General features: G+C 38.2%; 1 protein-coding gene across 3 annotated transcripts in view; it reads right to left on the bottom strand.

Moving 5' to 3' along the window:
- Nucleotides 1–241: 241 nt before the first annotated feature.
- Nucleotides 242–16435, bottom strand: part of SUCLG2 (succinate-CoA ligase GDP-forming subunit beta) — a 133114-nt gene continuing 116920 nt past the window's right edge. The window contains exons 10-12 of one of the 3 annotated variants that reach the window (XR_012661009.1): nt 9729–9849; nt 4772–4951; nt 2112–2175 (exon numbers count right to left, since the gene is read on the bottom strand). Coding sequence is in view for 2 of the 3 variants with exons in the window: in XM_075095710.1 (XP_074951811.1) it covers nt 2060–2175; nt 9729–9849 (237 nt within the window). In the remaining variant the exon portion in view is untranslated. Of the gene's footprint in view, nt 2176–4770; nt 4952–9728; nt 9850–16435 lie in introns of those variants that run through there. The other 2 variants (XM_075095710.1, XM_075095711.1) reach the window with 2 other exon arrangements.

Raw genomic sequence — 16435 nt, 5'->3', positions numbered from 1 at the left:
TAAAACTTCTATGTATCGGCCATCAGCCTACATATAAGAAAAGACATATATAGAGGTAAAAATATTTCATTTTTCTAGATAAAAAGCCCTTACATAAGCGTATACCAGCATTACCCAATTGAAACTGAATTTCTGCGCATTTGATTTCACCCACCTGGAACAAAATGCTGAAGGAAGAACAAAGAATACCACAGACTAATTAAATAAATTTCTACTTCATAGAAAGGACAAAGTCATTAAATGGGTTCAGTTTTACATTTATTTGACAAAACGGTGTACACAGTGTTAATCTTTGCAGCATACTCATCACGTACACACACAACGAATGGTTTCGAGACCAGCAGTTAGACACGCAGTGTGCGACAACATTGCATAAACAGTTCTTCCACAGAATGCTCCTATTTCCAGTATCAAAATATATAAAATAGAGTGTGACATTTTTATTTATTGTGGTGAGGTAAACATTTCTTCCTTCAAAGCAGTGTGCTTCTATGCACCTTCGCGAGAAGGGCTAACGATACCCTTCTCCTTCATTCAGTCAACAAGTACATACCTAGTGGCATATTTATTGCTATTCTAATGGTCATACATTTTTTCCTCGAGCAAGACGTAGAGAAAGGAATGGAGAAGAAAAAACCTGCAGTAATTGATGATAGCAACCTATCTATACTGTTTGTGTCAAGAGCCAGAGATTAGTGCAGATAAATTCTTTTGAATGTAACAGTTTTAATGGAAATGTCAAGAAAAATTTATTTACATTTTTCTAAGTAGAACGCAGTATTGATTAGAGCCGCTCAAAAATCACAATTAAGAATTTATTAGACAAATTTTTACCTCTCTGCCCATTTAACACCAGATCATAATATCCACTCATTCGTTCACTGTTAAAATTTATTGATGATTTTCAGCATGTAATTCCTGGGCTGAGTGAGATTTGTACCGAGTTCTTTAGTTACACAAGCCATTTGGTATTGTCTTCTGTTCCCTGAATGGATGATTTGTGTAACTAACAGCTTGAAGTTTGACTGCTACAAAAGCATACGTAATCAAAATAAATCTTGGTCAATATGTGAGTACTGAAACTTATTTTCTTTTACATATTTTTACTGCTGCCTGAGAAATTAAATACTTTAAAAATAGAAAAGCTCATTTGTGTTTTATTCCCAATAAATCAGAAATGGTTTTTGGAAGTTTAATCACTTGAAGAATACTCCACGCTCCTGACAGAAAACTGCTTCAGGTTCTCATCTTATTTTAAAACCTCACAGCAGTGACGTACTTGTGAAAGAGGTTATTTTAGAAAGTGAGCAGCCATTTTCTTACCGTCGGGCACACCCTCCGAGAGCTCTCCGTACGGCGCTGTTACACCTAGAAATACCGCACCTCATTCCCAAAAACTAGAAAATAAAATGAATCACATTTCGCCGGCTTATAGGCACAGTGTAAGCATGGGAGGTCCTTTCGCTACCAACTATTCAATCCCTTTTCCTGTTGTGAGGTATGCTTTGGCATCTACAAAAGAAAATCATCTTAAGGCAATATGTGTGATTTCTAAAAAAGAAAATAAACATTATTCATTTGAATAAAAAGATCCTGTAAGCACAATTTTTTACATTATTGTAAAAGTCCATAAAAATATAAACCCATTATTAGTTTGCTGATTCTTTACAGCATAAAAATAACTGAATGAAAATACTGTGAAATAGGTGAACTACACGCGTTTGATTAAAGAACAATCCTGTTGATAGAAGTAAATTATTAATTATCATATCTCATAATGAATTTATCAGTGACAATTTTGGGAGGAAAGCAGAAAAAGGCTTTTATGAAGTATCGTATTACTACAATTCTGAACAACAAAATTACCAAAAATTAGATTAAAACATACAAACTTTTCAAGAAAATAGCTGCAAAATTTCTGAGTTTGCCATGAATTAGAAATCAAGTCCACCAAGACTGATGACTGCTTAGAAAAACTCCACTAATGCTCTCCGAAATAACAAAAGGAATGATGTCTTGTGAAACACACACAGTTGCCATGAGAATAATCTTCAGGTTGTTATTGTTCGGTGACACTAGCCACTGCCTTCTTCGCTGCATCCTCAAGGTCATTTGCAGACGTGATGGGGAGTCCACTTTCATTCAGAATACGCTGGGCTTCATGAACATTTGTTCCTAAAAAAGAACACTGACTATAATTAGTAATTAATATTAATGAATAACGAGAATCTTCTATTAAATCTCTATAAAAGCAGTTAACGCTTCAGACTACACATTCTTTCAGTTTAACAACAGATTCAGTGAGTGGCTTACACTGAGCTGAGAAGGAACTCTTCATTTCAATGACAATTTTGACAGACAATGCAATCTAATAATAGCACTTGCATCCACAGAGGGGTTTTGTGAAGATCAGAGGGTCAATCCAACATCTACCAAAGTCAGTCGGGACATCCAGCAAGTGCAGTGGATAATGGATCACGTATTGGGCCTTTACGACATTCGGAAGATTTAATGCATTTATTAGCAACAAAATCAGCTACAGCTAATCAGCAGTCAGTGAATCAATCAACTATAACTAAAATTCACCCATGTTAACTGAAAGCTGCAAAATGGGCTGTTGGAAGACAAAGATTTGGGTAATACTGAAAATCTCACTGGTTTTGAATTGCTATTGAATAGCTTTTTTTTTTTTTTTGCATTTGTGCTAAAAAAGGGGAACACCGAGAGCACTGAGGTATTAAGCATAACACCATTCCCTCCTCTGCTGCTCCACTATATTATTCCATATTGAAGGAGACTGTACAGCCATACAGTACAAGTGCTCCATTTGGTACATAAAGAGCTCAAATTTAGTCAGACTACCTGCACAGCAAAGGAAAAAAAAAACAAAAAAAACCCCAAAAGATATTTCAGGAAAGCATGTTTTTCACACTGTTCACTTGTATAAGAGAGAAGTGGGTCACCTTCCCATTCACTCCAGCTTGTTCCTGATGGAAAACAAGACAAACAGAAAATGTGAATTCTCCAAAGCTTTGATCACGGAGGCTCTCTGCACCGCAGAAGAACTTGGAGTCAGATATCCTACTGAGGAAGTGGAATCCACACTTTGGGATCACACCGCTAGTCACCAGCGCAAGACCCTGAGCTGATCCTCTTCAGGATCATTTCTAGCCCTCTTCTCCACATCAAGTTCCTTGTTATTTGCCATGTCAAAATGCTTAATTACTTTGTAATTCCTAGACCTAGCAAAATGAATTTTAATTATATTTGGAGCTATACACTAATTATACTCTTAATTATTAACCAAGCGAGGAGCATACTCTCCTTGAGCAAAAGGATGCTCATTTTAAAGGGGGATTTGGGGTTTCTCAGACTTTACAAGATGTCTGAAATTGTACAGCACAACTAGAGAAATTCAGAAGTCTGTTTTCATCAGCGTGCTCAAGTCAGGATTCCCACTCCTGGCACTGAAAGAGGCCAAAGACATCTCTGTCGCAGCAGGCCCCAGCACTTTGTGATAGGAGAGGCAGGTGTCCGGGAGAGGAGTGTGGGACCCCATCTGCTAGCTGTTTAAAAGCACTGGCAGAAGAGGTCATGCTTCCCATCGATATGCAGAGGACACACCGTGGGACTTGTGTAGGAAGGTCAAAGACATCTGAAATCTCTGACAGAAGGGCGATTTGGTTGCATAGTAACATCCAGAACTGTGCAGGACTTTTCCTACAGAAAAAAATATTATGGGCAAAAAAGAGCATAATTATTGAATTTTTTTTTTTGGTCGTGGTTTTTTGTTTTTGTTTTTTTTTTTTTTCTTTTTAACCATCCTATCTAACATAATGTGGAAGCTGCTAATTGCCAGTACAGAACCGTACAGGGAAGTCAGAAGACATTACGAAGGTTCCCTTCTCTGTTAAGTTCCTCACATTTGTACAGCAATTCCCATCAAGTCTTGAAGGTTTTATCTAGTATTTAGATACAAGTGTGATAAACATTTAGAAGAGTCCAGATTGTACCGATCTCTCAAATAGGAATCTACAAGACGAAGTGTTGTGAGGAGCAAAAAAAATGGAAAGAGGGAAAAATTTTCCTGGAAAATTTCCCACAGAGAAAAATACTCTGTTGCGTGTGATAGCCACGTATTTAAAACTAACTTGTGCTCTTCACTAAGTGGCCAATATTAATTTACTAACAGGTCAGAGTGGGAACAATACATTGGATCTGTTCTCCACTGCATTGATTGCTCTACACACCGCTTGTCTAACATGCAGTACAAAATCAATACAAAACACAGTCCACTAAGAAGGGAAGGGGGAGTTTATGCAGACAAATGAAAATATGAAAAGCTGGAAAAAATCTCACTGCAGTCAAAAGAGTAAGGGTACACTTTGTATTTATTAAATAAAATACTGTTTTATAGGCAGGCCATACAACTAAACATATTTTTCGGCAAGCATTTCCTTTGCTGTAATTTTCTTCTGTTAATGATAGCTTTTTATCCCATTGTGGTAAGTATTTTAGATACATGGAGAATAAAGAAATTATAATGAGATCCTGCTGAAAGCAGAGGTAAGAGTTTTAAAATTAAACGTTTGGAAAACACTGGAAACATTTAAGAATCTACAAAGGGTATCACCTTACTGCAGCAGACATTAAAATAAACAAATAAATAATCCCACTATTCGAACATTAACCTCCTGCCACTGGATGGTGTCAGAGAACTGTAAACAGAATCCCACACGCAGGCTATCAAAATAACCTGCCCTTCACCTACCCTGTAGCCACCAGGAAACGGGGAAAATTCATAGGACTGAAGGCAATAGGGCTTTTGTTGTTGCTGCTGGGGGATTTTTTTTCCCTTTTTTGTTTTTTAAACTTGACCTTCATTAAAAGAACGGCTTTCAGATGAGAAAAGAGTTTTTTCCTTCTGACACATATTACTGTCAATGACACTCTGTGGAAAACCAGGAAAGATGTAATTTTATCAGCAGATACTTTCAGGCTTTTTAATCTAAATATCCTCCTTCTGAAACTCGGGTTCTGAAACAACCTCTCTGTACATGCAACCACCCACATTTACAGTTCTATTGCCTTGAAATCTCTGCTTTCACTAGCAAAGTGAATCTATTCAACTCATTACCTAAAAATCATAGTAATAAATATTCTATCTAAGCACTTTTCTGTAAATTTTAAGATTATACCAGCACACAGTGTTACAAATGAGTCAAGAGGAGTCAACAGGTTGAACAAAAACAAATAAAACATCCCCAACCATACTCCAACAGGATTTTGATAAAAGTTCATTTATTCACTTGCACTATCATAAAACCATTAGGAACAGGCTAAATTGCCACTCTTTAATGCCGATGGCTGAGAGGATGCAAGACTCTGCAATGCCTTTCCTAGCTTTTCAGGTAAATAAGATATAAGGGGAGAAGACACAGTTATATATATTTGATACACCCTAAGAGAAGACTACCATAAAAAATAATCTGATCTACTCAAACCATTTTGCTATGATAAAATATTTCACTATATGCAGTACATCTGCAATATTATTGACGTGAACATATTGTGACCACTCTACATTATCAATAGTAGTGGTTCAGCTTTGATATGCTACATTGATGAGCGTGTCAATAGGCAAATTCCCTGCCCTGCCCCCCACATGGATCCAGGTTATGCCACTTCTGCTAGCCCACAAGCTGGAAACTCAGCCTCTCAGGTCTCAAAGACAGAGATACTGGAGAATAAGAGACAAGGTTCATCACTAGCTAACCTTCAGTCAACATCTGATTTGACATTTGACTAGTGATGAGCCTTAAGTAATGATCTCTAGCTAAGGAACCTATGAAGTTTGGGTGGCTCACACATCTTGTAGCCGTTGGCTCTGCGGTCAAGAATAAACCAACTTTCACTTTAAAAATCGTCTCACAAGAGACATTTGCCTTTGTATTTGGTCCACCCCATTTGCCCTTTTCTATCTTAACTTTTCTCAAAGAATATTTCAACCTTTTCACCCACCGCGTGGTTACACCCAAACTGGGAAAGACTCAAGCACATTTAAATTTGTGCTAAATGTTTAAACCCAAGATGTCTGAAGAGGTTGATACGAATAAAGTTCTAAATGTGACTCTGCAATACCCTGTAGGCAATTTGGGATACTGAAAATCACAGGCGTACATGCTAAACCATATTTTTTGAGCAAGATATACAAATTGTAGCAAAATTTCATTTGTGTGTAAAAGATTTCTTAATATATTAAAAAACCCATTAGATTCTGAATAACATAGAAGATCACAAATCACATGGCTGAAAATGTAATAGGAAATTTGGATTCAGACATTTGAATAAAAGCCAACTTGCTTCTAGCTGCATTTCAACATATCAAGTAGTTCTAATTCCTCCCAATTCTCCTTGTCCTATGACCACAGAAGCAGAGAATTAACTTGTTGCAAAAGAGAGAATGCAAAATTTCTAGCTTAGGAAGAGGACATCTAATTCACAATTCTTTTTTATTCTTTCCTCTTTTCATCTAACTCTGAGCTACACAAATGAGAAACAATGTCTGGCATCCATTCAGCGCTCCTAGTTAGTTTTCACAAAACTTAACTGAAGTACATTACACTTTAAATGCCGCATAAAACCAGCAGAAGTTAGTTTTCTCCATCTGTAAAAGATAAAATTTGGAATATGTGATTTTTCCATTTGTCCATGAGCTTTTTAAACAACAATAATCCCATGTCTCAGCTGGTGAGTTCTTTACTGATAAGGCAAGTAAATATGTGTAATTACAAAGTTACCATTTTCAAAGAGGAGAGTAATCCTTTCTTTATCCACTGGTAAAACAGCTTGTAATTATTATACAACTGAGAACAAAGATTTGTCCACAGAATACTGCTAAATCAAGACAGATTTGACTGATTAAAACTCTAGTCATTGAGACATTTGTAATACAGTGCATGCAGGCAAAGGGTCTTTAAAGTGCAGGTCACAAATCTGTGAGATTTATTGGAATAAATCATGAACCTTCTGTTGGAAAAATGTTCAAAATGGAAATCCAAAAAAGTGCGTGTCCCTTTTTCTCCTTTTCAAGTTTAAAATGTTATTGGTGATGTTTTAAAGAGTCCTGGGTAGCCTTATTAATTCCACGGTACTCATTATTAATTCAAAATCCTTATATGTTTGGATAACCCGGTATGAGTTCAAAGAAGAACAACGAAGATGATTAAGGATCCACAGGGACTGATTTCTGAGGAAAGATTAAAAGAACCAGAGAGAGAGAGAGCCAGCGTTCGGTTGGGTGATTAAGGAGGCAGAGAAAGCAGGGGTTACAAGCTAACAGTTTCCAAGTACAACATCTGAAGGCAGTAAACATCATAGCTCTTCGTTTAGGATTAATTGATGGGTAACACTAGGAATAAGAGAAGGAATTAAAAAACTTTCAAGATAAATATTATGCAAAAGGAAGCATTTGCTGTATTATACCGGGACAGAGTTTCCTAAAGAAAACATGGTATTGCCATCCCTGGAGTCAGCAACTAGTCTAGGAGAAGCATTATCACAAACCTAGTAAAGAGCAGGCAGTCATGGGAAGATGATCAAGAAAAGATGTTTGCCTTAAAATCTGTTAGACATTCTGAAGATTTAGCTTCGGCCTCTGTGGACAGAGGAGCACGCAACTCTCAGAGGTCACAGGTACAAGAGGAACCAGCACCACGCAGTCACCTCTGCAGGGCTCTGTCCAAGCCCCAGGCAGAAGCACTCCTGCTCCACACCTTCTCCTCCAGACAAACTCCACAGTGCAGTAGCACCAGGACTCTCCTCAGTCAGCCTAGGGACTGCTTTGCCTCCTGCAATCTCCCAGAAATCATGTTAAAGTCATGTTAAAAATCTCCCAGAAGTCATGTTAATAAAAAAAAAAAACAAACCACCCTTACTCATGTACAATCATGGAATTATTGAAAGTACTGGAGAAAGGTCAAGAGAACCCAGTGGCAGACCTGGCACATTGCAGTTTAAAATGAGCAAGCTGATTTTCTTACTTCTCTTACACCGGTTTCAAATATTGCAATAGAAACAACTTGCAACTATCTTGTTTGTACGGAAAACTAACGGCTTTTCCAATAGCTTCACTTAAAAAATAACAGCTGCAATAGATGAGAAGTCTTGCAGGTCTGACAGATAAACTTCTTCCCAGCTATGATGGACAGGAAAAGTTTTTTGCTATGACAAAAAGCTAAATAACATTTCCTAGAGCTAATAAACAATGAAATTTTATATTATCAAACTTTCATGCTTCTAACTAGCATCCATCAGTCTCTCCTTCATCCATATTAAGCTATCTACTTACCCTCTTAAGGTGTTTAGTGGTGCTGCATCATCCGAGGAAAATGTTCACAATTTGTTTCTAAAATTAATTTTAAAGTATTTAAATTTTCCTGCTCTTACCACAGCAAAGGTCTACCCATGTGAAACGAAGAGCACACTCGGAAAAGTGCTGAAACCCTGCAGTGAAATGCACAGCAGAACTTTTACAGGACAAAATTACATGTCACAGGCTGTGGTCTCCCCTGACGAGAACTACGTGTCGTGTAATACAGCACGAGAATGAGGGATGGGAAAACGCTGCTTTCTCATGAAAGGCAAAACAAGTACCCCTCTAACCAAAGGGCTTCATGGGTAACCTGCATCTTCATGGGTCCTGGTGACTTTGGTTTTTGAAAAAGCAAAAGTCTGGTGTATTCAGAACTTTCTTCCTTCCCCCCTTTATCATAGTGTTAAAAACCACCTTATTGTTTTGTATCTCAGGTACACAGAGGGATGCATTTCCTCCTTTCACCACCAAAGCTGAGTGACAGGACATTTTATGCTCTTCACACACACCCAAATGTGAATATTGAATTTTTTGAGGAACAGGCCTTAAACAAACAAACAAAACCACCAGAAAACCCTCTACTTTCCAAACCTATTTAGCAAAAAAGAAATGTTTTAAGTTTCCCAGTGTGCTGATTTCAATCAAAGCACTTTTTAATTCAATGGCAGAAGAATTTCCCTTCCTCCTTCAGGGTCCTTCTCAGAAATTAGAGACAGAACTCCATATCCACTGCCTTTATATTAAAGCCAGTAACTGCCAAAAAGCGCTCTTCCTTACCTCTCTATTACCTTTTTTTATTTCCAGTTTAACAATGCTGGATGTACTAAGAAATAAAAAAGCCTTACCATTACCAAATCTTCTGGTTTTTAATGGATTTTAGTGGGATTGGATATTCAGGCAGAAGAACACGTTACAGTGATGTCCCTCACACAAATACTGCTTATAACATCTTTCTTTTAATTACGATACTGGAGTAAATTTAGGAAAACTGTATGCTGCTACAGGTTTAGCAATAATGGAATTGCATTCAGTAAAAAAAATCATTTGAAAAAGAAATACCTTCCAGTAAACAGAAATTTGCATCAAAGTAATTTCTATTTGCAATGCAAATGTAACAAGCAAAAACCATAATGCTTTCATTGCAAAATTTCATTGCTTCAAGATTACCAGGTACCAGGAATACAGAAGTATGGAAGGAAAGAGTTTACTGACCTCAAGTCATGCTACGGATGAAGAATTGGACATATTCTCATTGTGTGGGACTAACCTGTTTAGAGCTTAGAGACTGGAGAAAGCCAAAGTAGATTACTGCACATCTGAGGGATGACTCTTGCATGAAACCATTAGCACTCACCTTCCAGTCTGACCACCAGAGGTACTTTCAGCTCAAGCTCTCGGCAAGCTTTGGTAATACCATTGGCTATAGTGGCGCAGTTCACGATCCCACCAAAAATGTTTACAAGTATTGCTTCGACCTGTAGGAAAGAAACAGAGTAGGAAATAGAGGGTGTTTTTATTTGTGTTTTGTTTTGGCTTTGATTTTTAAAATAAACACAGGCAAAAGATCCAAACTAGGGTACAACTTCCCCTGTCAGGCAGGTTCTCATTTATGGAAGGTACAAGCCTCACCTCTGTACCTGGAGAACTTGATTCTGAGTCTATTGTTTCCATAGTGTGCAGCAGTGATTAGTTGCCTTGGTCTACACTGGCATCGTAATTAATACCATAAACACTTTTTAACATAGGAAAGGGGAAATTCTACTCATAAGTATAAATAAGAAGAGATTAAACAACCTATATTTTGGATTCTTTTAATGTATTGGATAATCATCAGAGGTTGGAGCTCACAAAACACAGTGTATGAATGAGTGGATGCACACGCAATGACATGGACACTTCACAAAACGTGAAACATGAATGGACACTTCACAAAACAGTCTGGGTACGTACTTTATCATAAGCAGTACAGAGGAAAAGGCACATAATGGAGAACATTCATTACAACAGATTAACTGATAACCTCAAAAACCTGCTATCCATCAAGTTTCTGGAAACTGAAATTCCTGCACCCAATTCACAATTAAATTCCCTTTCACAACATACAAGACATTAATACATACAAGATATTAATATGGTTTCTTTCCACTTGGTAAGGTAGTATAATATGGAACCCAAGTTCATATACCAAGCTTCCCACCATGGCTTATTAAGAGGGACACGATCAGATGCAGCTATGCTGTTTCTCATTCCATAGCGGGGCTAGCCCACAACATTTGGGGTACTTTGCAATAACCTTCACTGGGTGTCACAAACAAGCTTTGCCAGAATCATGTTTACTCAAAAGAAGACGAGATAAAGAGGGGATTAGGTTTGAAGGAATGAAATATCACTGGATTTCACTTGTGCAAGATGTCAACCACAATTATGCTTAACTCATTGCACAGGATGAACAGATTCACTTTGCCCACCTCCAGGTAGCCAGATTCATACCAGCACCAAGAAAATTTCCCGCAGTCACGCACGTTTATAGCTCTGCACAATCAGGTTTAATATTTCTCTGCAGACAAAACATGACAATTAACTCCTGAGATGTGCAGTCACACACACAGATTGAGAGCTCACCACTGTTAGTAATACTGCCACCCACAACGCAGCAATAAAAAGAAAAAAATCTCAGCGAATACTTTGCTTCCCACATGAAATCAGCTCACAAATATCCAGCAGTACCTTGGGCTGCAAAAGCATCCCTTACTGTAAACATACACTGCATTTACATTGTGCTATAGAACTCCAGCGTTTGCAGAATAGTCATAAAATGAAGGCGGCAATGGGACTACCTTGCTGACATCTTTCTCATCGCCTGCTGCTGCTCCCAGCTCCAGGACTTCTCATGGTGCCGCCCAAAAGTGGCCAGAACAGTTCCCATCTGACCATAGGGGACACAGCGTCATTTTCTCCTCTTAAGCTTATTAGACACCCACTCTTTCATCTAGTTTTCCACTGCTGATGTGCTAGGATGCTGCCAGCCCCCGCTACTTTTCTCTTACTGTTTGGAGTGGGGACATCCAATTAAGATTTGCTCACTCTTCTGGGCATCCCGATACAATAAATAGAATTCTTCTTGCGTGCATTTCCAAGCACAAAACGTCTCTAATCCTATATATAAGTGGAACAATAATTAATAATAAACTCCCTTAAAAATCCTGATATCCACATCTCTACCTCTGCAATTAGGTATGATGATTTGGTACGCATGACACCAACTGCTCCAGTTCATAGAGCCTTCACAGTAACAGCCTGCATATGGCTCATAACTTGGCTTCCTCCTCACAGTCAGAGCACACTAGGTATCAGAAGGAAATTAATAATACAGTTAAATCAAAACATACAATTTAATTGATTTTATAACTCTTCCTTATAGTTCAGACATGGGCCAACACTTTAATGTCATGTAAAATGCATGCATTTACTAGTCAAGGGTTTTCTGGGTATGAAGTTGGTGATGCCATTGCAGTTATTTATTTCACCTTTGTGTTGCTACAAAATCCTTAATTTCGTAGAATCTACCAACAGCGAAACCTTAGAAGGCCCCTCCTCTGCCTTGCTCCTACTGCTTGTGCAAACATTCTTGGTGTTAGGAGATAAGAACACATGAAAAAAAACCGAGCCCTTCAAACTCTTATCACATTAACCCATAGAGTAGAGAGGTATCTATGCAAAGCACTTTGATGTTAAAATACACTAGTGATGTATTCTGTCAGCAGGACAAGCCACAGAGACACTGGTCCGCCCCTTCTAATACAGGCTCCTAATTCAGGGACATTGCACCAGGCATGTGACAGATCAACTTACCCAAGTGTGTTTACATTATTAGAGAAAAGGAGGAGGATTTTGTGCCCAGTACAGATATTTTAATTCCTAATGCAGACATTCTCATTTAAGGATCTGCTTTTCAGCTTTCAAGCTGAATTCTAATCAGGTCTTCTAATCCATTGGCAGCAAAAGGAAAAAAAAAAACCCCAATGTTGAAGGAAATTAGATGCAGCTTGGATAATTGATGTTTGTATGCTTGGCTTTAATAAAAATACACTGTTAAATTAGAGAGGAGTCTAAAAAGATTCAATCAATAAGAAACTGAATCAGGTAGAGAATTCAATCTTGGGTTTTATTGTAATCTTCCGAATGAGCCAAAAGACCAGTCCAAATGATGCAGAGATTCACTTTAACTCCACTGAAATTTGTGAACATTGTTTATATATGCTTCTGTAGCCTGACTAGATCTTGCATTTCCAGCTGAAAGAACTTTAACATTCAGACCCAGTACATGGATGAAAAGGTTTTCAGTATTTCATGTGCTCAGAGAATGCACAAACTCTGTATTATTTAAGTCTATAAGAAAAATAAACCTCCCATTGTATACCAGAACCATTACATACTAACATGCTCAGTATCTGATGCATATGGACTATCAGATATATTAAGGAGAGGACAAACTGTCTAATACAGGACAGGTTACTTGATAGCATTATTATTATTCTAATAACCATTTTTACTCAACAACATGCCTTATAAAATTATTTTGTATTTCAGCAACATTATTAAGGAAACTAAAGATAGCAGTACATCCACAGGTTAGGTTCTCCCCATCCACTAAAACAACTGATAGACGTGAAATCACTATCAAATGTACTTGCAACCAATAATGGACTCCTCTGGAGAACCAAGGGAACCCACAAGAGCATGAAGACACCACCATCAGCAGTGGTAACAACCCGCAATCCGCCAGGTCTAACCCCAAGTAAGTGTGATTGTATACTAACTGAAGTTCTGGTGCTAGGAGATTACTGTTGGAACGGTATTGGATCACCGACATTACCCACAATGCTGCCAGGTTCCACACGACTACGGATATTTTACATACAGCAGAAACAGCTTTAGCATATATGCCTGCGCTCTAAAAAACAGATATAGTCTGTGTGCATTTAGAGTATTTTTTTGTTCTCTCTAAAATGTTCTTAGCCTTAGCAAAATGCACACTGACATCTGATCATCATATACTTAAGGATTAACAGAGGCAGCACCTATAAAGCATTCCACCTTTCCTATAGCCCATTTATAAATCTATACACAGGACGTCTCGCTGTCTGCAGCGGCTGCACTCCAGTCTGCTGGATATCCTTCAGAGTCTGCACCAACACCACAAGCTCTGTACACAAAATTAGAGAGGACAAAAACTTGACACTTGCAGGTCGTTATTTCCCTTTCATTTTCCACCTTTGTTATTACCACGGAACAATTACAACAGGCTTAGGGTAACATGCTGTAGCACTGAACAATGGCAGCAGATACTTCATAGAAGGTAAAGCTCGGAGACTCACATAAAACAGAAATCCAAACATGAATGCAAATTAACTTAGGCTGAGGTTTCATAATCATTTTAAGATGATTTAAGTACGGGCAGCCACCAGACACTGTCTTGCTTCCCCCCTCCCTCCCCCTGCCCATAAACCCCTCTTCTCCTGTGTTTGTATTGGCATCTGAGCCACGCGGATGCCAAAGCCGCTCCTGGATCCAACTGACCCTGCAGGCACGTGAACGCTGGCCCTGACGGGAGGAAGAACCCCCAACCTGCTGTTAGGAACCGGGATAAGGTGGGAATGTGTAAGCCAGCTGTGAAACCACTTCTTTAACTATTGCCTTTCAGGATCAGAATGAATATTAGTTATGCACAAAAATGTGAAGCCAGAAAAGCAGCTAGAGAAGTGCCCGATGAAAATCAACCCCCAAATTGTCAAGACCAGGACTGTACAGCACAGATCTCTTCTGAATACTACTGACAGTGTGTACTGGAACGTTTGGTGTTTTTTTTTTTTAAGAAATATGTGCTTTAAAATACATATTTTAACAAAATATTTCAGGATGACTGACATAAAGATAGCTCAAAAACATAATAATTGCAGCATTCAGATCCCTTTAATCAAAGCTTCTGCTGATGTATTTTTTTTAATGAGAAGCTCTTTCAAAAAAAACAAACACAAACCCCCCACATTATCTCATCTGATAACAGCAGGAAAGACTTGCCACAGTTTTGCAGTTATTAGCAGTGTCAGATGCACGCCTTGTAACTTCATATGTAACTTTTCCCTTATATGCACACACAGATGCGTGAACGCTTACACAGTGAACTGTAAATATCATTATAAAATCACCAATATAATCTCTGACCTTGCTGGAAATTGTTGCTCTGAAGCTCAACCCATTTATTTCAGTTGAAAACAAGCTATTCAGCAACTGTCAGTAAAACTACATCTGCGGCAAATTAAAAGCTACACTAGCAAAGAACTTGCTTACAGTTTGCTTTGATTGAAATCTGAAAAAACACCTTTACATTTCGAGCTAACTGAATTCATTTATTGACCACTCCTAACTCTTTCATCAGCTAAAAATGTACCCAGACAGTACGAAGCAGACTATATTTGTCAAGATTTCTTCCCCAGGATGCCGCAGGTCACATCTACATGGAAGACAGTGGTTTGCACGGTACAGCTGGCAAACACGATCCTGCGTGGAGGTTTCTAGCATTTTTTAAATAGTGCATTTTTAAATGAAACATGTATCACGTCTCCCAATCCTTCTGACCAGCGGGGTCTAATTTTGTGTCTGCAGAAACACATTCTTTTACCAAACTAAACAATTATGTTGCCAGAAAATAACCAAGAAAAGCAAGCCAGCAGCATACTGCCAGGCATTTGGTTTTTTCCTTCTTCCTTCAACTTAATGAACACCAGTAGAAGGACGATATCTCAAATCGCTCAAACATATCAAAGAATGTGGAGAAGCTGGCATTGCAGGATGCTGGGACACAAGCACTGAAGATGCAGATGTATTCGCAGATCAGGGAGGGAAAGTAAAAGGGCTGTAACCTACGGCTGGATCCAGATGTCCAGTACTGCAAACATACGCAAGCTTGACAAGCACTGTCACTTAAGGCTTATATTCCCAATCTCATCTTCAGAGATGCTTAGCATCTCCACTCCCAGGAAATCCCAGTTAAAAAAGAAGGTTATTCACCACTTCTAAAATCAGATATCCAGGTTGCAGTTTGGCCTCGCAAAGATCCGTTGGCCTTTATAATAGTGATAAGCAAGAGCTTCTTTCTTACAGAGCTGGAAGATTGTGGGAACCTTTACCAACAGCGAAGCATCAACAATGGCTGAGGTTTAGACATGCACGGCAAGATACACTTACATGAACACAACTTTACAAGGACTAGAGAATCCCAGGAACTTACTTTGAATTAGCTACACGTAAGCGAGGAACATTCTCTCATTCAACTTTTTAGTGACTCCACATCGCTTTTAATAAGAAAGAAATCTTCAGCATGACAAGGAGAAAGTGAGGGTCCTTGCTATCTGTTTTGGAGACACGGGCACCGAGGCGGAGAGGTGAGGACATTTTCCAAACCTTTTGGAGATGGCTGAGTTTACCTGGTTTACAAGTCACATGTTCTTGTGTCCCAGACAATGATCTATTCCCTATGCCTTTTAAAAGGTAGGTGGCAATACTATGAAAAACCCAAATCACTAGGTAAAATGGGATGCATAGTTCTTCACTTTGAATCTAATAAGGTACATTTAATCCTTATTATTCCTTTGGTCTTTATTATTCATTCACTATTTACAAGATTTGTTTCAATGTGAAAGAAGCCGATTATCTCCAACTCTCAATTCAATGTAATAAAATGTAATAAAGCACAGACGCCATACACTTGCATCTTCACTCTGTATCTTTCTGCTCCAACTGATAAGTCAGATACAAACATTTTAAAATGTCTCTATATTATCACAACTTGGACCACAGGTCAAATGTAACTTCTTCTTCTTATCCAGTTTTGAAATATAACTCTAATCCTCTAGCTTTTTACATAAGACAACATTTATGGTTCATTTGAAAAAAAAGATTAAACCTACTGTATCAGAATCAAATGAGAGATTTACAAACACAAAAACAATTGCTTAAAATATCCACTAGAGGACAGTGCAATTCAATGCGGAGAAGGAA

This window comes from Phalacrocorax aristotelis, chromosome 6, assembly GCF_949628215.1.
Source record: "Phalacrocorax aristotelis chromosome 6, bGulAri2.1, whole genome shotgun sequence".
NCBI lineage: Eukaryota > Metazoa > Chordata > Aves > Suliformes > Phalacrocoracidae > Phalacrocorax > Phalacrocorax aristotelis.
This window is presented reverse-complemented; position numbering and strand designations above follow the sequence as displayed.